Source organism: Heterodontus francisci, chromosome 37, assembly GCF_036365525.1.
Source record: "Heterodontus francisci isolate sHetFra1 chromosome 37, sHetFra1.hap1, whole genome shotgun sequence".
In the NCBI taxonomy this organism is placed as follows: Eukaryota; Metazoa; Chordata; class Chondrichthyes; order Heterodontiformes; family Heterodontidae; genus Heterodontus; species Heterodontus francisci.
In genome coordinates, this window is record NC_090407.1 from 20,393,665 (window position 1) to 20,419,229 (window position 25,565).

Here is a 25,565-nt window from a genome sequence, read left to right on the forward strand (position 1 = left end):
AAGGGGTGGCGGCATTAAATTCCAGCCAGTGATGTTACATAGGTCCCTCTTATCTGACTGTAAATGAGTATGAAGTGTGTTGCTTTCAGAAGAAAGGCCAATTTCCTCACAATTTTTATGCAGCAACCTCCCCCTCTTGGGTGTACCATTTCAAACACCGTGCACAGCCATTGCCTAGTTGCACACACTCTGTCATTGTATCGATGCTATATGACAACTTTTTCTTGAAGGTGGGCATGACAGCAGAGGATCAGCCAACAAGTGCTTTGCTGCCGGACCACGGTGATCCTCTGCTGTCACGCACTCTCTTAGAAGAGTCAGCGGCCATGTTACAGAGTGAAAGTGTTATGGTTTCTTCCTGGATAACAGACATTGACAGGCACGATGATGATCTTGTGGTCACATACCATGTGAGCATTAATTGAGTATAAACTATTTCTGTTCATGCAAGCCGTGGGGATGATATGAAAAGCCCTGATGGCAACATGGGTGCCCCCTGCAGTGTTTTGTATTCAAAGGAACCCTGCTTTCTGGTGAAAGCTGTGCATCCTGTCTAGATTATGCCTCCTCCCCACAAGAAAACTGAAAGGCAATATAACAGTTATTATTTTCCAAATACGTGCATACTGCAGACTGCCGGATGTGGCATGTGCCTCCTGTGATAGCTTGTACATTTGTGGAGTAAGAAAGCTTTGTGCTTCTACCAGAAGAACCATCTCTGATCCAGATGTTGTGTGAAGATCATTGGGCAACAGGTAGCACAACTCTATGGCAAGCTGTCTTATATTCACTAAGTGTGTTTCATACGAGTCCAATGACATGCGCAGCTGCAAGCCCCTAGGTGGTGACTGGTATGGCTAGAACACCTTGAGGAATCATTGCATTCAATTATGCAGCGCATTTGGAACCCCTACAGTAACACCCATCGTCACCTGTTTGTAAAAGTGTGATGTCAAAGCAAGCCGTACCCAAAGTAATGAAGAAAACTAGAAGCAGGGAAAGGAACAGAGAACATCCCAGAAAAAACTATTCTAGGAGCCAAAATGTAATCAAACATATAACATAACCCAACAAACACATGTTTTTAAAATATACTTATTTGCTGTCTTTAAGAGACCTGCTCAAGCTACCAAATCATACAACACTTCCAGTTTGTGCTGCGGATGCAGCCTCACCAAAGCCATAAAATCCAGGCCCAGGCCACTTAAACGAGGTCTAAATGTTCTAATGAGGCTGTTCATGTTGACAGTACACTCATGTGGAGTGCAGAATTCGATGCATTTGCACTGACTGTCAGGGGTTGGTTTAGACAGATGCAGCCACCCTCGCTGCTGCAAATGCTGACTGCCAGCGTAAATAAGGTATTATTTTTATTTGTTGTGAATGTTGAAAAGGCTGAATAAAGAGAGCTGGCTGAGCGACTGGTCCTCAATTGAAAGTGATTTAATACTGTATGTTATCTGACACAACGAGACAAAACTGTTTAAACAAAGTTTGGAGCCCTGCTAATTGGATCATACAGTTTCCTTTTGGGCTTTTCTTTCCTATCAGGTTTGCCCTTTTGCTTTATACTGCATTCCACCTGGTAGAGATAGTGCCAGGCTGATACAATGCAGTCCTAAAGAGACAGGCTTCACTGTTGACTGCCTGAGCTTCACCAGATTCACCAGATGTCCTCTTATACTGGCACAGACAGATCGGTCATGCTCAGCAGCTGCGCAATCAGCATCCCCTTGCTCTCCTGGCAGAAGGCATGGGCTTTTGTGCTGCTCCGTTCAAACCCCGGCCTTTTGCTCTCCCATTCAGTTTCCTTTTTTAATGCCCATTTGTCATTCATGCAGTATTAGGGGGCCCCCGCACGAGTTTAACGAGCAGATGGCCACATTTGTGTAGCTTGTAAAAACTTTGAACAAAGGAGTCCTTAATTGTATGACCTTTATACTATTAGCCTGACAAAGGCAAAGCCCTTCTCCATGGTTACAGATTTATTCCTGTGCTTTTGTTACATTGCTGTTAGTTACTCATGTAGCTGTGTTTCTGATAGCAGGCTACATTAGTTAAAGAAACTGAATGCTGATAAAAAGGCACTTTATCAAGATTGTGGAATGATTTTGGTCAGCACAGTCATTCCAATTTATGACAACTGCACACTAATCATTCAGTAGATATTCATTCTCCTATTTTCTTTGTGAATGCAAATCTAACTGAACCATATAGACTAGGAAGGTCCTAAGGGTTGGGTTCCTTATTTGTGATGAATTAGCTGGTCTCAGCCAGGAGGGTACTAGAGCACTATAAGTAGCTCCACTCCCTATGGTCTAGGGAGAAGAAAATCAGTCTGGCACCCTACTCCTGATCAGTATCCAAATGACTCCTGTTTGAAAGCCACACATCAGCTGCGGGCAGGATCAGGCTCAATTGTGGTGAGGCTCCATCAGGGTAGAAGAACTTGCTGACACTCAGGGTTAGATTTTAATGCAGGCTTCGGGATCAAATGGGGGTCCTGAGCAGCGAAATTGGTGCCACAATCTTCCCGGAGGTGGCCTCCTAATTGGCCGCATCTGCGTTCCCTGTCCTATTGAGGACAGCCGACAGTTGGGCTCTCGATGATGGAGGCCCAATCAGAAGACCAGCAGCTCTGGAGCCTAGGCAGCCCCACTGGGGGAGGTGGGCACTGCTGAGGCTGATCAGGGACCGCAAAGGCGCCCTCAGAGGCATTGGTTCCGTAGCAAAAATTACAGAAGTGAAGCCATTAGGCCCCTTGGAGCAGAAAGGAAACCCCTTTGGAGGAATCGTTTGGGCCATGCGTACGGCCTTTCCTGGAACCTCTGGCTCCGATGGTCCCTAGCCTGCCACAGGGACGGCATTTCCACTGAGCTGGAGGCCTCAGTATGGCAGGGGGTGGGGGGAGCTCCACCGGTGGCAAAATGCCAGCGAGGCCATAAAATCGCCCCTAATTGGGATCTTAACCATCTTAATTGGCTGCCTGCCTCCATGGAGCGGGCAACCGATCCTATTCCCAGTCTGCCCCTGGGAAAGCTCCCCTGCAGTGAGAATGCATTGGAAAGCCATCTCAACACATCTCACCACTATCCTCCCGGCCTTTCCCGCCTCCAAGCCCGTCACCAGGGGGCTGGGAAAATTTAGCCTTCACTGTCTAGAATCATACGTAAAGAATGGCCACTTGGGTCAAGTACTTGATGTCAACCTGTGCCCAATCTGTTTCCAGAAGCAGTGAGCAGCATCAGAAGAGGAGGGGAGGAAAGTGAAGACCAAAAGACTACAACTTTTGTCCCTCAGTGAGTCTAACCATAACGCACTCACCACTTTCTTATGAGTGGTATTGTTGCTGCATTAGGTTAAATAAAATTCCAATTACACAGGTCTGCACAAAGTATCTCTTGCATATGCTGTACTACTTCCCTAGTGAGTAAAGGCGCTGATGTACCGAGTCATGCAGACCAAGATAGTCACACGTTGAATCTTTAATCTGTATGGCATTAGCTGATCTCAAATAGAGGAACAATAACTTACATTTATATCATGTTTCCTGTGTAGATGGACAGCTGAAGAGGGAGAGGTGGATCCAAAGCAATAAGGTAAGGGGAGGGGTTAGCCTAGATTATAAACTCTGATTTAAACACCCACACACTCTACCATAGCGGGTTTAAACAAGGACAGAGTTGTGGTTCAGTATTCTGTATCTGCTCAATCTAATGTTTATAAATTTACTCACATTCTTGACACCTTCCAGATAAAGTTTCTTGGCAGAGTATGGGCAACACTTCTCCACAGCACAATCCAAGCATCGGGCAGCAGCACCTTCAGGCTGGATAGGAGAGGGAAAATCATTAGTCCTTTTAGTTACCATTGCCTTCACCTATATAAAGACACAAAAACTTGACAATATACAACTCAACAGCATTTAGACACAAATGCAGTACTAGAACACAATAAAATTACCCTTGACAATGCTCTCTCAATGGCCGAGTGGATAATAGTAAACCATACCAACTAGAAGATGCGAAATTTGATGCAGCCTGGGCTGAGTTAGTTGATCTCAGTTCTAATGGTAATAGGGACACTACAATTTGCCTCAGCGCTGCTGGGAAATGAAAGGAAGAAATAAGCCAGTGTTGCTGCTCTAAGAACAGCACTGGGAAGATCTGTGGTGCCTCCTACAGGCAAGTAGCCTATCAATTCACACGGCCATGGCGTACATATGAAGAACTGTCACTTGGATGCGACAGCTGGTAAAATTGGAACTGCATTAATAAAAAAGGAGTCAATGGCCTAGAAATTCGCTAACCAATTTCATCCAAAATGCTTTCAGAAGTGAATAAACTGACAAACAAAGCAGAAAAGATGTTTTATAATTGGAAAAGGCGATTTATGTTTAGTACTTTATGCCTACATCAAGCCATCAGTAGTTTTATTATCTTCACCATCAGGAGAGAAGTAATATAACATTCTGTAAATGACTGTACCCAACATGTGTACATTCACTTAATATGTTTCTTTTGCTCAGCAATCTTCTCTCCCCTTCTCTTTCAGTTATTGACCAATTGCTGGAGTACAGTTCCAGTCACTGCCTTTGGTCGCTTGCCTAAGTGCCCATTATTCATGGGTGAACTTTAACAATGATAGTTGGCAGGCTATTCAACTGTGCAGACATCACTGATAAGTCTGATGCTGAATTCATTCTATGTTCACAGATATGCACTTCAAGCAGGGGTGATTGGATAACGAATGAGTGCAGGAGTCTTCCCTAGCCCAGGGATCAAGTGACTTAGCAAATATGAGAGATAAACTGGGGGCTTCTTGATCTGTATAGCTCAGTTACACACTGTATAAATTTGCTGGGCCGTCAAGGAATCCATTTATATTTCTGGATACATGAAATAGGGCAACCAGAAGGGACAACTTGACTGAATAACTAAGCTGTGTCTGACTTTCTGTTATTTGAGAATCAGTGCAGTAAGGCTGTTCAGAGATTGCTCTTAACATGTACTGCACTGAATTTAAAAAAATAGAAGGGCCCATTGCCCTTGGTGGCACAATGTGGTGGAGCTGTAATTCAGGTCATCATACAGTGCTAGCACCAGCAATCACAATAAGAAAATGGAAAATCCATTGGAGTATTGAGAGGTGCGTCCCCTAAGTTTTGGCCAGGCCCATTATTTTGGCTCAGTTGCACTTTGCGTATCTCCGTTTGTATATTCCCACCTGCAGCCTGGCACCATTTCAACAGCAATCAGTTGAAGAGGGACTTAACCATTAAGCTCATTAACAAAGACCGCAGAGAAGAACTTGAGTTCAAAATACCAGTGAGCTATACTGAGCTACCCAGTGTACCTATTAATACAAATTGTTGTTTGTTCTCCTTCATTTTCATCTCCTCCTCTCCTCAAATGCTGACTTGTGATTGGATATAGTAGCATGTATACAGGCAGCCCTCTGGTACTTCACCCAAGTGGCCATTCTGCATGTGTGACTCCAGACAGTGCATTGGCAGTTTAATCAACGGTGAGGGAGGAACCACTACAGCCAATCCCCATTCTATTCTAACCCAAGATTCCTAAACGTGTACTTTCCAATGATCACTCAATAGCGATCAGGAGCAGAACCGTGGCTGAGGTGCAAATTCAACACAGGGCATGTTAAGAACAATTTCCAAGTAACCTTAATAATGGCGATTGTCAACTCAGCTCAGTTTATCTAGTGAGTAAGTAACTCAGCTCATGACCAGGAAAGCTGCAGTTGTGCCCAAACCACTGATTCCCATGAAATCAGTCACTTCATCACAAACCAGAAAGTAACCTGGAAGCCTCTTGTCTGTATGACTTTCTATCACACTGTGAGGTATATTTATTCAACATAATGTGTAGATTAATAGCAGGAACATTTGATGGAGGATGATACAGAGCTATGGGAGAAATTTAAGCAGGGCAATTAGATTGATCTAGAAAAGAGCTGACAGACACAGCAGGCCAAGTGGCATTCTTCTGTGTTGTAAACTTTCACGGTTCTATGGGACTTTAAGTCCAGGATATGTGAAAGAAACTGATGTGCTGACTAGGTTACAATTTTTTTTTTTAAAAACACTAACCTTGTTGTCTTTGGTAAAATGTGAGAGAGATCCAAATGATGAAACCTTGATGCACCTTAAAAGGAAAATGAGATGTCTGATCAAATGACTTCTTATTGCACCAATGCAATATTCTGATTTCCATGCTGGCCATCCTTGCAACCTGGGTGTGGTTATGGTAGCATAGTGGTTATGTCACGACTAATAACCCAGAGGCCTGAACTAATAATCCAGATAAACATGAGTTTAAACCCCACCATGGCAGTTTGAAAATTAGAATTGAGTTTAAAAATTTGGAAATAAAAAAGTTGGGATCAGTAAAAGTGACCATGAAGCCGTCGGACTGTCATAAAAATTCAACTTGTTAACTGATGTCCTTCAGGGTAACCTGCCGTCCTTACCAGTCTGGCCTATATGTGACTCCAGTCCCACACCAATGTTGCTGACTGTTAAGTGACCTCTGAAGTGGCCTAGCAAGGCAATAGAACTCAGTACTCAGAAAGGGCCCTCACCATCTTCTCAGGACAACTAGGGACAGGCAATAAATGCCAGCCTTCCCAGTGACACCCGCATCCTGAGAATGAATAACTGGTGCCAATCTGTGGCAAGCTATGCACAATCTTAGGTGGCACACTTACATGCACTAAGAATTGGAACAGGAGCTCCTGTCATAGATATTGAAGCACTGACCTCTTTTCCTCTCCTTGCCCAGAGGCACTGAGGCAATTGCTTTGACTGAGATCAGCAAACACAGCACAGATTGGGGCTCAAACCTGGCATCTTCCTAGTTTATGTGGAAACAGCCACTAGGGAACTGACAGCAAGTTATATATAATTTCAGAGGTAGGTCTAAAATTGTACACTCCTCCAAGATCAGGCAACGCCTAGGTCAAGGAAAAATATATTACTTTTAATATTCTATTTTTCTCCTTTAAACTCCAATCCCAATTGCTACCATAACCACTTTTCCTTCTGCCCAGATTACACCAGGCTGCCAATTTATCAACAGTTCAGTGCAATTGGATAAGACAAGGTGTGGTCCTGTGGGGTAGAACTTCCCCTCAGTCACTTCATCCCTTTCTGCTCAACTGCAAGACAACAAGCTAAACGTTTCCAACAAGGGTAGGTGAGTTCAAACATTAGTGGAAACTGGGATTTACAGTCCATGGGCAGCCAATGCTCCAGCCCTAGAGCCTACTGACTTGGGATTTGCATCTAATAAACAATCATTTATAACAGTCCTCAAACAAAATTAAACCTTCAAAAAAAAAACACAAGTTACAACAGCGACCTTCAAATCATAGCTTATGTTAAAAGGGTTCTTCGAGTATGAAAAATTCTTTAAAATACTGATGTTGAATGAACATAGCCAGCAGATGCAGTGCAGTAGACAAATCAAATAATTTCCAGAACACATAATGTAACCATGCCTTGTGAGTTACAAATTTTGCATCCACTAATCTAGTGGGTTCTGTTGGAGCTTTCAGGAAATCAAGTACTAGGAGTTTGGTGTTCTCATTAGAGGGGAACAAAATAGTTTCCCTTCACACTCAATGAATTATATTCTTCAGGTACTGACTGAGGTATACAAAATTATAAGGGGCATTGATAGGATAGATAGGAAGAAACTTTTTTCCCTTTGCGGAGGGCTCAATAACCAGGGGGCATAGATTTAAGGGAAGGGACAGGTTTAGAGGAGATTTGAGGAAACATTTTTTCACCCAGAGGGTGGTTGGAATCTGAAACACACTGCCTAAAGGGGTGGTAGAGGCAGGAACACTCAACATTTAAGAAGTATTTAGATGAGCACTTGAAATGCCATAGCATACAAGGCTACGGGCCAAGTACTGGAAAATGGGATTAGAATAGATAGGTGTTTTATGGCCGGCACAGACACGATGGGCCGAAGGGCCTGTTTCTGTGCTGTATAACTCTATGACTCTATGACTAATTTTGGGCAGCTCCACCCTCCCCACCAGAAACAAACACTCACCAGAATTGATCATTCTTCATGTGTTAAACTGTACAGTGACTGTTGGCAAGTGCTCCATAAAGGACAGCATCAAAGCTCTCCTGTTCTGGCCCAAAGTCCACCATGTACATTTTCCTGCAGGTGTAATTCGATAGTGATCAGCATCAGAAACCATCCCTAACCCAGGGGATGATACAGTCAACTGCAAGTAAGACCAGCTAACTCAGCACAGACCTGAAAATGAACCTAGGACCTTCAAGTTAGATTTTTTTTCTTATTCCATATAGTATAAGCACCAAAGATATCACTTTCCATTACATGCATGGTTTTAATTGTTTTTCACCTCTTTCCGACCAAACTGTTGATGATGTCAATGTCATGACAAGATTTAGCCATTAGTGAGAAGGTGCTTTCCTGCTCATTTCTCCAATTCCCTCGGACAAACGAATGAGCAAAATGATAATAACCAACCTAGGATGAGGAGGAAAAAGCATTCATTCTCATCTTACTGAAAAAACATTATGTCTGTATTCAATGAATGTTGAGTTCCTCCTGGCTTTCTGATTGGTTTGTGCTAGCTACATGTTATAATCAGCCATGTGGGTCATAGGAACTAATCAGATCTGAGTAGCACATTTCAGAACAAAACAGAAAGCAATCATTAACATGGTCACTGCAACTGAAAGCTGAAATAACTCACCAATTAAAACTTATAACTAAAAACTGAACTAAGTTAAAAGGCCTGGGTTTTTGAAAAGAATGGAACTCAACTTATAAGCAAATGCAGCCAGACTTACTCAGTTGGAACTAATTGGATTGCTCTTCCAAAGACACGGCACAGATACAATGGGTCAAATGGTCTCCTCAGAATCATGGGCTGAATTTTGCAGAATACCAGTAAGTCCTATTGCCGGGGCTGAAAACAGGAGGCGACCCCACTTCGGCGGGCGATGGGACCCAAGATAGCATATTGCCTGCAGCAACCAATTAACAGGCCTCGTCCAATTAAAGATGGTGGCCCATCCCCAACAGCTGCTGGCCCAATCAGAGGGCCTGCAGTTCAGCAGTGTCACCCCTAGCGGTGGCCATTGCTGAGGTTACAGACCCAGGGAGAGGGCACCTGAACGGCAGAGCGCTCTTGAAGAGAGTCCAGATAGGTTGCAAGAAGCTGGGGGCTGGCTATTGAGGGGAGGGTGGCCTTGAAGCACTGGCTGCACTGTTGCCATGAGGGCAGCCATTGCCGCCATGGGGCCCCCCCATGGGCCATGGAGTATCCCTAAAGGTCCCCCACCCCCGGAACCCACTGGGAGACTGCCAGGTTTCAGTGGGCGGTCTCGCCATGCAGGCAAAATGCCCCCAGAGGCAGGAAGTGGACCTTAATTGGTCACTTAAGTGGCTCAAATGGCCACCAGGCAGGCATCCTAGCCGCCAACATTCCCACTGCCTGCAATATGGCACGGCGGCAGGAAGACATCAGGCTCCCCCCCCACCCCGACGCCTTCCCCCACCATTTTGCCAGCCCTCCTCCATCTCAGCCCATCCAACGGACCAGGAAAATTCCAGGCATAGAATCAATATTACATGTGGAATAGTATCTGTGCTGCATGATTCTAATCTATGAACTGCTCTTTGTTCTCCATGAACAATCCTACAGGAAAATAACAATTTTACTTTGTTGGATTTGCTTTTTGTCACTTTCAAAATATTAGTTTATGGTAATGAGACTAGAAAGGGACTGGGAGTCATGAATTTGGACTCCATTCACAATTAACCTAGGCCTTGATTCAAGCCTGCCCTGTTGGGTACTGTGTATTTGCTGTGACTCCCTGTGGTAGCCAACAAATATGACTGCTATAGAGAGGAGGAAGACAAAAAGGACAAAAGAAAGAGAGCAAAGTGAATTTGTATAGTTTCTTTAATGCAGAAAAACATATCAAAAAGAGGAAAGAAAAGAAGAAACAAACAAAAAGGAGTGCAGAAAGTAGGAAAATATGAGTTACCAAGTGCAGAATGGAAAGAAGGAAAGAAATTGGGGATGGGGGTTGGTCGAGCAGAAAATAAGAGGAAGCATAGAGAAAAGATAGAAACAAAACTGTACCATACAGAAATTAGAGATAAAAACAGAAAATGAATCACAAGCATCACCTCCCCTGGCCTAGTGGGCAGAGGCACTGAACTATAGACCAGAAGATTCCAAGTTTGAGCCCCAGTCTATACTGAATTGGCTGAGATCGGCCAATGTGACAGTAAGGTTGCTACAATTTGTGTGAACATCACATGGGTGTAGAATCACACTTGGCTGTGCTCCAGCACATGTTTAAATAGCCTACCAACAACTACTGTCTAGGCTTACAGATGACGATTGCCATTTGGGCGAGGTACCAGAGGGCTGTCAGTAGCTCTGGAACCCATTATCTTCTGGAGTTAAAGAAAAAAAGATGTGTGGTGAAACCTGTCTTTTCAGAAATGACTTAAAGTGATAAAACTTTGTTTATCTACAGTTTTATTATGCCTTGACCAGTGCCAAACACTTGAGTTGCAATTGAGCACAAGATAACAACCAGGGCTAGAAAATATACAAATCCCTTCCTAAGGATGGATTTTGCCAAGAGATAGATCTATATCAAGCATTTTATCACATAATTAAAGTGTCTCATAAGAACAAGACCAACTGGTCCATTCAGCCTGACCCATTCAAACATTGCACAATGCTGTGTCAATCGCCCACACCACCCTCCCCCACACCCCACTTCCACCCTCACCAGTCCTATATGGTGTCTCCTGGGAAAGACAAAGACACAGCATCACACATTGAATTACTTCTGGACTGCAGGGACTGTTTTTAATAAAGAGAAAACTATGTGACTACACACATGGCTCATGCCTTCGAATCAAAGGAGTCTGGGTTCAAGCCTTACACCCAGGATGAGCACATAAACTATGTTGATAGTGTAGTGCAGAGAGGGTATTGCATATCCGAAGTGTCATCCTTTGCATGAGAAATTTAATTGAGGCCCTGTCTTCAGTGGTTCAATAGAAAATTGTTAAAGATCTCATGGCACTATTTGCAGACAGCAGGGAATTCTTCCAGTGTCCTGCCCAACATTCCTCTCTCAACCAAAACCACCAGAAAAATAGAAAGAACCCAGTATACATCAAGCAGTATGTAAAATCTGGAGGTAGGTACTTTTACAGTGGCAAAACAAAACTCAACATGTCCAATAGTTAGCACCGCAGCCTCACAGCTCCAGCGACCCGGGTTCAATTCTGGGTACTGCCTGTGTGGAGTTTGCAAGTTCTCCCTGTGTCTGCGTGGGTTTCCTCCGGGTGCTCCAGTTTCCTCCCACAGCCAAAAGACTTGCAGGTTGATAGGTAAATTGGCCATAATAAAATTGCCCCTAGTATAGGTAGGTGGTAGGGAAATATAGGGACAGGTGGGGATGTGGTAGGGGTATGGAATTAGTGTAGGATTAGTATAAGTGGGTGGTTGATGATCGGCACAGACTCGGTGGGCCGAAGGGCCTGTTTCAGTGCTGTATCTCTATAAAAAAAAAAATACTTTTTTACTTTAATATTTCTTGGGTGGGGGGAGGGGCGAAGGATAGCACTTTGAATCAAGTGCATTCTCTCAATCTTTTCAATATTTGAGTTCTTATTAACTGGAAACTGAAGTCAGCTATTTTTTGGCCAAATTTGAGATGGTGGGATTGTCTTCCAGAATGTATGATGAGACCTTGGGGGATTTGAAAAAAAGAGGCATTTTAAACCTAAAAATTATTGTGTGCAATATTAGTGTAGTGTTCTAATGAAAGGTCATAGATGTTGCCTGACCTGCTGAGTATTTCCAGCATTTTCGGTTTTAATATTAGTGTACAAATGCTTAATTAATTTGTAAGATGTTAGTTTATCTGTTATTTCAATGGAGATAATAATCCACTTGATTTAAATGAGTTCATGCCTTTTGTTAAAATTGTGAATATGTAATGTCACACAAAATCTTAATATGCTAATATCATGCACAGTAATATATAGGCTTCAGAATTTTAAAAATATAAATGTTCTAGAATAGGGTACAAAGATTTAGAAAAATAGAAACTGAAATTAACACAAAAGGTGTGAAACAAATAAATGAAAAAGGAAAAGATAGCATTTGTAGACATTTTTAAAAGCTTTAAGTATTCATTGTGAAAGCAGTTTCTGATAATAAGTAGCTTTATTATTGTAAAATTAGTGTTGTTTCAGTGTCATAATGAGCTGAATTCCCTGCAGTTGCTGGGGATGTGTGTGTTAATTGAATAATCTGAACTCATTCCATCATACCTTTAATCACATTTCGAATTAGCGACTGCTGATTTCTGAGTAGGGGTTTGTAAAATGTTCAAAGAATGACCGCACATACAGATTTTAAATTTTTTTTTATTTGTTTAAACATAAACTTGTGAAATATCTTGTTAAAACCCTGCAAAAATCTATATTTGAAGGAACCATTCATTCAGTTATCTAATTTCAAAAAGATCAATGCATGTGTACTTAGAAATTCAAGTGGAAATTCAGACTTCTTCATAAAAATATTGTGTTGGTCCAAAAATGATGATTGAACTTCTCATCCAGTTCAGGGTGTCAGTTTTAAGGGAAATTGCACAATTTCTCTTTCACAGCTGTTCAGTATTTCTTCTCACTTGAAGGTGCTAACACCTGCCAGGATACAGTGCCACAGATGTCAAGATACCCTCCAGTATGCCACCTGAACATCCATTCTCCATGTCAGCACAAGCATCGAGCGTCAGAAGGCTTTGCAAGCATGGAGGCACATCACATCCAAGCCTGGCTCTATCCTCACCCGATATCCACATACACATACCAGAAGGGGCTGCTGGAAATTAATCAGGAGCAGGAACTCTGGATAATTTTTCCTTTCCTAAGTCAGGGGGCTGAAGACAATGACAGTACTCCAGTGCCATCCCAGATGAGATCATCGAAGAAACCAGAGACGAAGCATTACACCTGGCACCTTCCTGGTCTGTACCATATTAGCTGATGCACTCATCCCCTAAATCACCAGGACACAACTACCTTCATGTGGTCATTTCTCTGTCACTTGAGCAAGAGATGTTTATATTTTTTCTATTGCGATATAACCAGAGACTCTGGGATAAGGTTTTATTCACTTGAAGTATCATTTCAGTAAAATTTTTATTGTGGAATAAGATAGGAAGCTGGCTATTAATCATTTTTAAAAGTAAAAACAGAAACTGCTGGAAATACTCAGCAATTCAGGCAGCATCTGTGGAGAGAGAAACAGAGTTAGTGGGCTGGATTTTACCAAGCCCACAATGTCAGGCTCCGTGGTTGGGCGTGGGGGGTGGGGGGGGAGGCAGAATATGGTTGTGGCAGAGGCCTGACACAGAGCTCGACGCCAGGAGTGCCCAGCCCGATCCACGCAGCGGTAGTCAGACTCCGTGGCAGCCCCCTCGCTGCTGGGTGATAGGACCTCAATTTCAATATTTAAATTAACGAGATGAATAAATTCAAATTCCAGGCCTGCTGCGATCCTCAGTGTGGCAGCCAGCACTCCCGCACCTTCAATTCTCTGTCAGGGGAAAGCTAATGTGTCACAGCTGGGGAGGTGAAGGAGTTAGGATTTCCAGTGCGCGGGGGGTGGGGGGAAGATGGGGTCAAATAAACGTAATGCGTGTAGGGGAAGGTGGGAAGGGGTGAACTGTTAACTTTGTCCAGTCTGCCAGGGGAGCGGGAGAGAGGAGGAGGTCAGATTTAAAAGGTTTAAGTGTTTTGGGTTGGCAGCCCATGTCACTGCTTAATGTTGACTACAAGATTCTGTCCAAAGTCATCGCCAGTCGGGTCAAGTCTGCTCTGGAGTTGGTGATTCACCCTGACCAGACCTGTACTGTACCCAGCAGGAAGATCTCTGATAGACTTATGCTACTCAGGGATAAGATTGCATATGTACGGGACAGGAGGGTGGACACCTGCCTCATCCGCTTGGACCAAGAGAAGGCTTTTGACAGGAGATCGCACACCTACATGATGGATGTGCTGTCCAAAATGGGGTTTGGGGAGGGAATCTGCAATTGGATCAAACTGCTCTACACAAACATCAGTAGCGCAGTCTCAATCAATGGGTGGGAATCAGAAAGTTTCCCAATCCAACAGTCAGACAGGCTGTCCTCTCCCGCTGTCTTGTTTGTTTACAATATCGAATCTTTTGCTGAGTCCATTAGGAAGGATGCGGGCATAAGAGGGGTGACAATCCCAGGCAGCAGAGGCACTCAGGTAAAAACCTCCCTGTGCATGGATGACGTTGCCGTCTTCTGCTCAGATCCGCTGTCCATTCGCAGACTGATGGGCATCTGCGACCAGTTCGAACTGGCCTCGGGAGCCAAAGTTAACCACGTCAAGAGTGACGCCATGTTCTTTGGGAACTGGGCCAACCGATCCTTTGTCCCCTTCACCGTCAGGTCAGACTACCTGGAGATGCTGGGAATATGGTTCGGAAGGGCGGGGGCGTACACCCAAACCTGGAAGGAGTGAGTAGCCAGGGTACACCATAAACTGAGCATGTGGGAGCAGCGATCTCTCTCCATTGTGGGTAAGAACCTGGTCATCAGGTGTGAGGCGCTCAGGTTGTTGCTGTATGTGGCGCAGGTCTGGTCCATACCCCACTCCTGTGCCACGGCAGTCACCCGAGCCGCTTTCCACTTTATCTGGAGATCCAAAATGGACCGGGTCCGGAGGGACATGATGTTCAAATCTCTGGATAAGGGCAGGAAATGTTTATTCAACGTCGCCCTCATCCTTATGACCACCTTCGTGTGCAGCTGCATCAAGCTGTGCGTAGAGGCCCAGTACGCAAACTCCAAGTGCCATTACATGCTGAGTTTCTATCTGTCCCCGATGTTGAGAAGGATGGGTCTGGTCACAGCCGCGGAGCGTTCCATCCAGTTGGACCGTGCCGTACCACCCATCCTTCATGGGAAAGCTTCTGTGGGAAAACACCTTTGACCACCAATCTATCAGGATGTGGTCTGCACAGAATGTCCTCAAGGCCCTACGGGAAAAGGAGAGGGTGGATCCTGTCGGATGGTTCCCCGAGCAGACTGCCAAAATCATTTGGCAGAATGCCTCATCACCAGAACTTTCAAACAAGCACCAAGACGTAGCTTGGCTGGTGGTGCGAAGGGCCCTCCCCATCAGATCCTTCCTGCAAGCCCGGAGTCTCGCCCCCTCCACATGCTGCCCTCAAGGTGGCTGCGGTGGGCAAGAGACAGCTGCCCACCTGCTTCTGGAATGTGTCTTTGCAAAGCAGGTGTGGAAAGAGATGCAGTGGTTTTTGTCGAAGTTCATCCCAAGCAGCTCTGTAACACAGGAGTCTGTGCTGTACGGGCTGTTCCCAGGAATGCACACCAAGATAAATATCAACTGCTGCCGGAGGACCATCAATTCAGTGAAAGACGCTCTTTGGTCTGCCCGAAACGTGGTGGTCTTCCAGTGCAAAGAGTTGTCCATGACCGAGTGTTGCAGACTGGCACATTTCAAGGTCCAGGACTACGTGCTGAGGGATGCACTAAAGCTTGAGGCAGCCGTTGCAAAGTCTCAATGGGGAAAGACCACTGTGTAAGGTCCCCCCACCAAGCTGAACTGAGGGGCTGGACCCATGGGAAACCCCTCGGGCTGTATATACCAAATATGGGTTTGCTGTAAAATGTATATGGCATGTAAAATGGAATGGAATGGCTGTGAGGCAACTCACTCCTGTATTGAAGAAAACTGATTTCCTTTGCACTCTTTGGAATGTCAACTTGGTGCTGTTTTGAAATGTTTTGTAATGCATTTTTTTACAGATTTTTATGAATAAAGTATATTTTTGGGGGAAAAAGGTAATTGTTTTGGGGGGGAAGAAGGGCAAATAGAACAATAGAAAAATTCCGCACAGAAGGAGGCCATTCAGCCCGTCGTGTCTGTGCCGGCTGAAAACTAGCCGCCCAATCTAATTCCACGTTCCAGCACCTGGTCCATAGCCTTGCAGGTTACAGCACTTCAGGTGCATGTCCAGATACTTTTTAAAAGAATTGAGGGTTTCTGCCTCCACCAGCATTCCTGGCAGCGAATTTCAGACACCCACCACCCTCTGGGTGAAAACGTTTTTCCTCATGCCCCCTCTAATCCTGCTACAAATCACCTTAAATAGTTCATGTAATTGTTAACTGGGGGTGGGAAAGGGGCGCTAGAATTTTATTTGATAAATTTTGGGGGGGGGGGGTGGGTGTATCTTTAAAAATGTAAATATGCCGGCAGGGCTGGCTGTCCTTTAAAATGGCACCGGTTGGTTGCCCTTTAAAATAGTGCCAGCGCCTGCGCACAGGCAGCTGACGCCAATGCTCGTGCTGGACAGCCTGCCCCCTCCGCGTGATTGGGGGACGGGGGGGGGTGAGCCGCCCCGGCCATTTAATTGAGCCGCCACACGGGATGTCATGGTGCCTTTAAGACGTGCGGGCCACTATTTTTTGAACTCGCTGCCGAGAGTGACTGTGTGCTCTTAAAATCCAGCCCAGTGTTTCAGGTCAATGACCTTCCATCAGAACATCTGATGAAAGGTCATCGACCCAAAACACTAACTGTGTCTCTCCCCACAGATGCTCCCTGACCTGCCGAGCCTTTCCAGCATTTTCTGCTTTTAGAACTACTGAGTATTTCCAGCATCCGCAGCATTTTGCTTTTGAACTCATTAAAAAGAACCTGTTGCAAACTGCAGTAATACCTTTTTAGAATAACACATGTACAGTATTCAGGTTACAAAAACATCAGCATTGATCTGAATTGAAACAAATTATTCTGTCATTTAAAGAGTGCTTGGACAACATCTATGGAGATCATAAAAATAATTTGCCAGGAATTCTCTGACTTATCAATGCAAATATATATTTGATTAAAAATTGTACAGATTTCTCTTTGCTGAGATATGCTATTGGGCAAAAGGCTCTATCAAAACTCTATGTAATTTTGTATAAGTAGTTGTTTTTCTCTCATCGCTAGCCATACCAGGGTTCAGAATGTTTAAGGTCAGGTTAGTTGTTCATTCAAATGCCTTCCAAAAAATTTTACAATCCTGTAAATTTTTTGGAATGAACAGAAAACTTTGAGTTTACATGTCCGTTTTAAGAATAATTTGTGGCACAGAACCTAAAGTCATTTTCTCAAGATTCTGCAATCGATGAAAAATACACATGCAAATACTATGAAGCTTCTAAAGGTAAAAGTTCTTACTTGGCAAAAAAAATTGCTCAGATGCATTTAGAATGGCAATGCCTCATTATTGTCCTCTAAAGGGTCATGTAAAATTGAATATATTTTTGTCCATAAGATTACTGTACACATGTTTGTTCTAATAAAGATATCATCCTTACCGTATTTGCAATCAGGCAGCTTTTTCAACTTTCAATCCTTCATAATAAGATGACCTGCAGCCAACATCCACTTTCACCCAACAACTGCTCAATAAATGCTGCCCAGCTCCTGCCATCATCTCCACATCCAGTTCTGCAGACATGTGAATGTCGATACAAAATACTGTTTCATCAGATGAAGAAAAATAGAAGGCAAGGGAGTTGAATGGTTGGGGGGGTGGGGTGGGGGGGAGGGGAGAAAGAGAAAAATAATGAAAGATTAAAAGGTAAGAGGTGTGGTTTAAAAAGTTGTTTTTTGGGCTTTCAAAGAAAAAAATCTAACATCTTGTAAAGTGTTTATTAATAAAAATAAAATTCACTTGTTCACTTTTAGTGAAATCAGCTATTCATTGTTTTGCAGTCTGTAAAATTGTTATTTTTCTGTCCAAGTTGTAAGTTCAGCAAGCAGCTCAATTCAGCCAGGCTGACTGTCCCTTTAATGGCGAAGACAAAATCCAGCAAGCGGAAATAAAAGCCTTTCATGAAGAACTGAGCAGTACTCACAGGTTCCAGATGTTGGATGTGGACCACTTCTCCTATCACTCCCTGGCTTAGCAGCTCCTGCATAAATAGACCATGACATCACTCAGTTCATTTGCATCTTGCAATCAGGGCCCGGTGTGCCGCTGATGTCACTCGCATCAATATCCTATCATAACGCAGCATGCAAATCAGCCTGCAGGGCGTCAGCCAGCCCGTGCAGCACAGCTCATAAATCCCCTCCACATCAATGTTGACATCTTAGTCAGACCTTGATGTTTTTCCTTCTCTGTGCTGTGAACATGATGGAAAATTCCATCTTTACAGAGCAAGAGGGCGGGACTGTGGGCAGAGCTTAAGAATTCAGACATTAAACAGACTACCCAGAAATAATCTTGTCGCTCAAATGTGCACTGAGCTTCAACAGGAAACAGCCTGCTTTAGCACGCAAAGAACCGAAACACCAAAGGCAATGTTCAGTGTTTTCTGTCCGCCATTACACGATTCAAAAACACATTTTTCTGCAGATCTTCCTGTAATGAAATCTGTACCAGTTATTTGAAACACTTTTTTTGTTTTTCCTTACAGAAATAACGACAATCAGATTCGCAAATAATGCATACACAAATACATACAATATACAAAGTAACATTATCCAAGATCACCTGCACTGTCAAAATGCATCACCAAGTCTCACAATTAATACACTAACAGAGTTGAAGGGTTACTACTAGTGTATAGGTACTTTCCACAGAACTGATATGATTGTCCTTTGAAACCATGTTATATAACCTAACGCAGATATACTGCAGAGTAACACCAAGCAGAATATATTTTGTCATTTTGATAAAGGGTCCTCTACCTGAAAGGTTAACCTGTCTTTTTGTTTTTAGATACTGGCACACTGTTTTTACTTCAGATTTACAGCATTTGCTGTTTTTCTTCTTGTCTGAATATAAAACTGGAAATTAGTTAACATGCAATAACAATGACATACCAGGAGATTGCCCTGTAGTTTTATTACTGAATTCTTTTACAAGAGGCTTGCACTGAAAAGACTTGCACTTATAGTGTTTTTCACGACCATCGGATGTTTTAAAGCATTTTACAGCCCATGAAGTACTTTTGAGGTGTAGTCACTGTTATAATGTAGGAACATACTATTTAAAAATTAAAACTGGACTTCAAGATATTTAGGGTAAAATATAAATCTGGATTTCACCCCTCACCGGGAGGCAGAATCCAACTGGATTAACTTGTGTGCTTTTAGAGTGGAACTTGGTCCCTATTTAAGATTATTATTGTCTTCTTTTGCTTTGCCTTTCATTATCTTCCAACACATCAGCGGGGACCCACCATTGTGTTGTAAGGCACTACCACTGTGCTAGATGGGATAGATTTTGAACAGATCTAGCAATACAAAACTGGGCATCCATGAGGCATTGTGCGCATCAGAAGCAGCAGAATTGTATTCAACCACAATCTGTAACCTCATGGCCCAACATATCCCCCACTCTACCATTAGCATCAAGGCAGGGGACCAATCCTGGTTCAATGAAGAGTGCAGGAGAGCATGCCAGGTGCAGCACCAGGCATATTTCAAGGTGAGGTGTCAGCCTGGTGAAGCTACAACACAGGACTACTTGCATGCCAAACAGCAGAAGCAGCATGCAATAGACAGAGCTAAGGGATCCCACAACCAACGGATCAGATCGAAGCTCTGCAGTCCTGCCACATCCAGTCGTGAATGTTGGTGAACTATTAAACAACCGATAGGAGGAGGAGGCTCCACAAATATCCCCATCCTCAATGATGGGGGAGCCCAGCACATCAGTGCAAAAGACAAGGCTGAAGCATTTGCATCCATCTTCAGCCAAAAGTGCCAAGTGAATTATCTATCTCAGCCTCCTCCTGAGGACTCCAGAATCACAGCTGCCAGTCTTCAAACAATCCGATTCACTCCACGTGATATCAAGAAATGGCTGAAGGCACTGGATACTGCAAAGGCTATGGGCTCTGACAACATTCCAGCAATACTACTGAAGACTTGTGCTCCAGAACTAGTCACATCCCTTGCCAAGCTGCTCCAGTACATTTACAACACTGGCATCTACCCGGCAATGTGGAAAATTGCCCAGGTATGTCCTGTACACAAAAAGCAGGACAAATCCAACCCGGCCAATTACAGCCCTATCAGTCTACTCCCGATTATCGGCAAAGTGATGGGGGGGTTGTCGACAGTGCTATCAAGCGGCACTTACTCAGCAATAATCTGCTCACTGACGCTCAGTTTGGGTTCCGCCAGGGCCACTCAGCTCCAGAGCTCATTACAGCCTTGGTCCAAACATGAATAAAAGAGCTGAACTCCAGAGGTGAGGCGAGAGCGACTGCCCTTGACATCAAGGTAGCATTTGACCAAGCATGGCATCAAGGAGCCCTAGCAAAACTGAAGTCAATGGGAATCAGGTGGAAAGCTCTCTGATGATTGGAGTCATACCTAGCACAAAGGAAGATGGTTGTGTCCATATGCAGCAAGACCTGGACAACATCCAGGCTTGGGTTGAGAAGTGGCAAGTAACATTAGCGCCACACATGTGCCAAACGAGAGAATCTAAACACCTCCCCTTGACATTCAATGGCATTACCATCGCTGAATCCCCACTATCAGCATTCTGGGGGTCACCATGGATCAGAAACTGAACTGGACCAGCCACATAAATACTGTGGCTACAAGAGCAGGTCAGAGGCTGGGAATTCTGCGGTGAGTAACTCACCTCCTATCTCCCCAATGCCTGTCCACCATCTACAAGGCACCCCATCCACCACTTTCAACATTCACTCCCTCCAGCACTGATGGACAGTGGCAGCAGTGTGTACCATCTACAAGCTGCACTGCAGCAACTTACCAAGGCTTCTTCGACAGCGCTGTCCAAACCCGTGACTTCTACCACCTAGAAGGACAAGGACAGCCAATGCATGGGAACACCACCACCTGCAAGTTCCCTTCCAAGACACACACCATCCTGACTTGGAACAATATCGCCGTTCCTTCACTATCACTGGGTCAAAATCCTCAAACTCCCTTCCTTACAGCACCTACATCCCAAGGTCTGCAACGGTTCAGGAAGGCAGCTCACCACTACCTTCTCAAGGGCAATTATGGATGGGCAATAAATGCTGGCCTAGCTGGCGATGCCCATATCCCCCAAATGAATCAATATCCTGGTAAACCTCTTCTGTACCCTCTCCAAAGCCTCCACGTCCTTCTGGTAGTGTGGCAACCAGAATTCACGCAATATTCTAAGTGTGGCCAAACTAAAGTTCTGTACAGCTGCAGCATGACTTGCCTATTTTTATACTCTATGCCCCGACCGATGAAGGCAAGCGTGCCGTATGCCTTCTTGACTACCTTATCCACCTGCGTTGCCACTTTCAGTGACCTGTGGACCTATACGCCCAGATCTCTCTGCCTGTCAATACTCCTAAGGGTTCTGCCATTTACTGTATACTTCCCACCTGCATTAGACCTTCCAAAATGCATTACCTCACATTTGTCCAGATTAAACTCCTTCTGCCATTTCTCCGCCCAAGTCTCCAACCGATCTATATCCAGCTGTATCCTCTGACAATCCTCATCACTATCCGCAAACTTACTAATCAGACCAGCTACATTTTCCTCCAAATCATTTATATATACTACAAACAGCAAAGGTCCCAGCACTGATCCCTGCGGAACACCACTAGTCACATCCCTCCATTCAGAAAAGCACCCTTCTACTGCTACCCTCTGTCTTCTATGACAGAGCCAGTTCTGTATCCATCTTGCCAGCTCACCTCTGATCCCGTGTGACTTCACCTTTTGTACCAGTCTGCCATGAGGGACCTTGTCAAAGCCTTTACTGAAGTCCATATAGATAACATCCACTGCCCTTCCTTCATCAATCATCTTCGTCACTTTCTCAAAAAACTCAAACAAATTAGTGAGACACGACCACCCCTTCACAAAACCATGCTGCCTCTCGCTAATAAGTTCATTTGTTTCCAAATGGGAGTAATTCCTGTCCCGAAGAATCCTCTCTAATAATTTCCCTACCACTGACGTAAGGCTCACCGGCCTATAATTCCCTGGATTATCCTTGCTACCCTTCTTAAACAAAGTCCTCTGGGACCTCACCTGTAGCCAATGAGGATGCAAAGATTTCTGTCAAGGCCCCAGCAATTTCTTCCCTTGCCTCCCTCAGTATTCTGGGGTAGATCCCATCAGGCTCTGGGGACTTATCTACCTTAATGCTTTGCAAGACACCCACCACCTCCTCCTTTTTGATAATGAGATGACTGAGACTATCTACACTCCCTTCCCTAGGTTCATCATCCACCAAGTCCTTCTCTTTGGTGAATACTGATGCAAAGTACTCATTTAGTACCTCGCCCATTTCCTCTGGCTCCACACATAGATTCCTTTCTCTGTCCTTGAGTGAGCCAACCCTTTCCCTAGTTACCCTCTTGCTCTTTATATACATATAAAAAGCCTTGGGATTTTCCTTAATCCTTTTTGTCAATGACTTTTCATGACCCCTTTTAGCCCTCCTGACTCCTTGCTTAAGTTCCTTCCTACTCTCTTTATATTCCTCAAGGGATTTGTCTGTTCCTAGCCTTCAAGCCCTTACGAATGCTTCCTTTTTCTTTTTGACTAGGCTCACAATATCCCGCGTTATCCAAGGTTCCCGAAACTTGCCAAACTTATCCTTCATCCTCACAGGAACATGCTGGTCCTGGATTCTAATCAACTGACGTTTGAGAGACTCCCACATGTCAGATGTTGATTTACCCTCAAACAGCCGCCCCAATCTAAATTCTTCAGTTCCTGCCTAATATTGTTATAATTAGCCTTCCCCCAATTTAGCACCTTCACCCGAGGACTACTCTTGTCCTTATCCACAAGTACCTTAAAACTTATGGAATTATGGTCATTGTTCCCGAAATGCTCCCTGACTGAAACTTCAACCACCTGTCCGGGCTCATTCCCCAATACCAGGTCCAGTACAGCCCCATCCCTAGTTGGACTATCTACATATTGTTTCAAGAAGTCCTCCTGGATGCTCCTCACAAATTCTGCCCCATCCAAGCCCCTAGCACTAAGTGAGTCCCAGTCAATATAGGGGAAGTTAAAACCACCCACCACTACAACCCTGTTACCTTCACATCTTTCCAAAATCTGTCTACATATCTGCTCCTCTACCTCCTGCTGGCTGTTGGGAGGGCTGTAGAAAACCCCCAACATCGTGACTGCACCCTTCCTATTCCTGAGCTCCACCCATATTGCCTCGCTACATGACCCCTCCGAGGTGTCCTCCCGCAGTTCAGCTGTGATATTCTCCTTAACCAGTAATGCAACTCCCCCACCCCTTTTACATCCCCCTCTATCCCACCTGAAGCTTCTAAATCCTGGAACATTTAGCTGCCAATCCTGTCCTTCCCTCAACCAAGTCTCTGTAATAGGAACAACATCATTGTTCCAAGTACTAATCCAAGCTCTAAGTTCATCTGCCTTACCTGTTATACTTGTTGCATTGAAACAAATGCACTTCAGACCACCAGTCCCGCTGTGCTCCGCAACATCTCCCTGCCTGCTCTTCCTCTTAGTCTTACTGGCCTTATTTACTAGTTCCCCCTCATTTATTTCACTTGCTGTCCTACTGCTCTGGTTCCCACCCCCTTGCCACACTCGTTTAAACCCTCCCGAGTGACGCTAGCAAACCTCGCAGCCAGGATATTTGTGCCCCTCCAGTTTAGATGCAACCCGTCCTTCTTATACAGGTCCCATCTGTCCCTGAAGAGATCCCAATGGTCCAGATACCTGAAACCCTCCCTTCTACACCAGCTGCTCAGCCACGTGGTTTATTGAATCTAGGAAAGTTTACATTTGGGTTGCAGCAATTGTGTATACCATGCATTGGGAGCCAGTACCACTAGCATGGGTCTTAGTATGGTAGAATGGCAGCTAATTGGGAGTGGCCATATACAATAACAGCTTGTGACTGAACAGTTGTGATGGGTTGGGCTTGTTTTCTGTGTGGCTGAGGACTAATTTCCTCAGAAGATGATCAAATAGGTCCCAGCCTAGAAAAGACCACATGGAAGGCTAAAACTGAGATGGTAGGATTGTGCTTGAGAAAATTGTCAACAGGCAGACAGCTGGAGAACTGGCAGAGGGGAGTGTGCAATGGTGAGCCATGTCTTGTGATGTCTGCGGGCAGCCTAGTTTTGATGACAGAATGACTGGCTGTCTCAAATACGACAGTCAAGCCTGACTAAGATTAGCTGTTCTTTACTAGTCATTTTATTGCTCAGTGCCTCTCCCTTCTCATGTTTGTCCCTTGCATGAATCTGCTATTAATATATGACAAATAAAATCATTACAGTAGCTATTTGAAAATTTGATAGCATCTTTTCTGATCACTAACCCTATATATAGGTTTGAACAAAATGTGTACTGTGCATCTATTTTTGGGTTTGACAAAGCTACTCTTGGCTTTTAAATAAAATTAGCAAAGGCCTCTCGATGGCTCAGTGAGTAAATCTACTAACTAACGTGGTATTGAGCCATACAGTTCAGGGAAATCTCAGGATTGATCCTTGATCTGTGTTAACAACAATTTGTGTTTTTATCGCACCTTCAACACAGAAAAACATCCGAAGCTACTTCACAGAGGCATAATCAAAAATAGGGCACCAAGCTAAATAAAATGAGATTACGTGGGGTTGTTCAAAGAGGTGGATTTTAAGGAGGGTCTTCAAGGAGGATAGAGAAGCAGAAAGCCTGAGAGGTTTAGGAAGGGAATTCCAGAGCATGGGGCCTAGCTATTTGAAGACATGACTAACAGTGGAAGGGGAATGCACAGAATCTAGAGTCCGAGGAATAGAGAATTTAGGGAGCAGTGTTATAGGGTTGCAGGCGGTTAGGGATAGGGAGGTTAAGTTAGCAGTGTGAGCGAGGTGACAGAAGGGATGCTATGATTGGGCCCAATACTTCAAGATGGGATGATAATGTTTATATTTATTTTCACTTCAGTGTAATAATGAGACAGTACCATGTAGTCAGAGATGCCGTCTTTCAGATGAGTTATTAAACCCAACTCCATCTGCCTGCAGGTGGATGTAAAAGATCTCATGAACAGCAAGGACTTCTACCAATGTCCTGACCTACATTCTACAGAAACCAACACAATCAAAAAAGCAGATTATCTGGCTATTAATCTCAGTTGCAATTGTGGGATCTTGTTGTGCATAATTGCTGCCATATCTGTCTATATACCAGTGACTGCGCATCAAAAATAATTTGTTTTATGTAAAACGTTTTAGGACATCCTAAGGACATGATAAGGAACTACATAAAAGCTACTTCTTTAATTTTTATGCCAGTTGTGAGGATATCCCTAGCAAAAGTTTTTTTTTAAAATGCTGTTCTGATAACTTCACAACAGGTCACAGGCTAGGAATCCTGCGGCGAGTAACTCACCTCCTGACTCCCCAAAGCCTGTCCACCATCTACAAGGCACAAGTT

General features: G+C 44.2%; 1 protein-coding gene across 10 annotated transcripts in view; it reads right to left on the reverse strand.

Moving 5' to 3' along the window:
• Positions 1 to 25,565, reverse strand: part of zgc:154075 (uncharacterized protein LOC556929 homolog) — a 232,261-nt gene that overhangs the window by 114,554 nt on the left and 92,142 nt on the right. For 9 of the 10 annotated variants that reach the window (XR_010969640.1, XR_010969641.1, XM_068017229.1 and 6 more), the window contains 4 exons: positions 18,026 to 18,082; positions 8,404 to 8,531; positions 6,110 to 6,164; positions 3,737 to 3,829 (listed from right to left, as the gene is read on the reverse strand). Coding sequence is in view for 8 of the 10 variants with exons in the window: in XM_068017229.1 (XP_067873330.1) it covers positions 3,737 to 3,829; positions 6,110 to 6,164; positions 8,404 to 8,531; positions 18,026 to 18,082 (333 nt within the window). In the remaining 2 variants the exon portion in view is untranslated. The remainder of the gene's footprint in view (positions 1 to 3,736; positions 3,830 to 6,109; positions 6,165 to 8,403; positions 8,532 to 18,025; positions 18,083 to 25,565) is intronic. The other variant, XM_068017227.1, reaches the window with a different exon arrangement.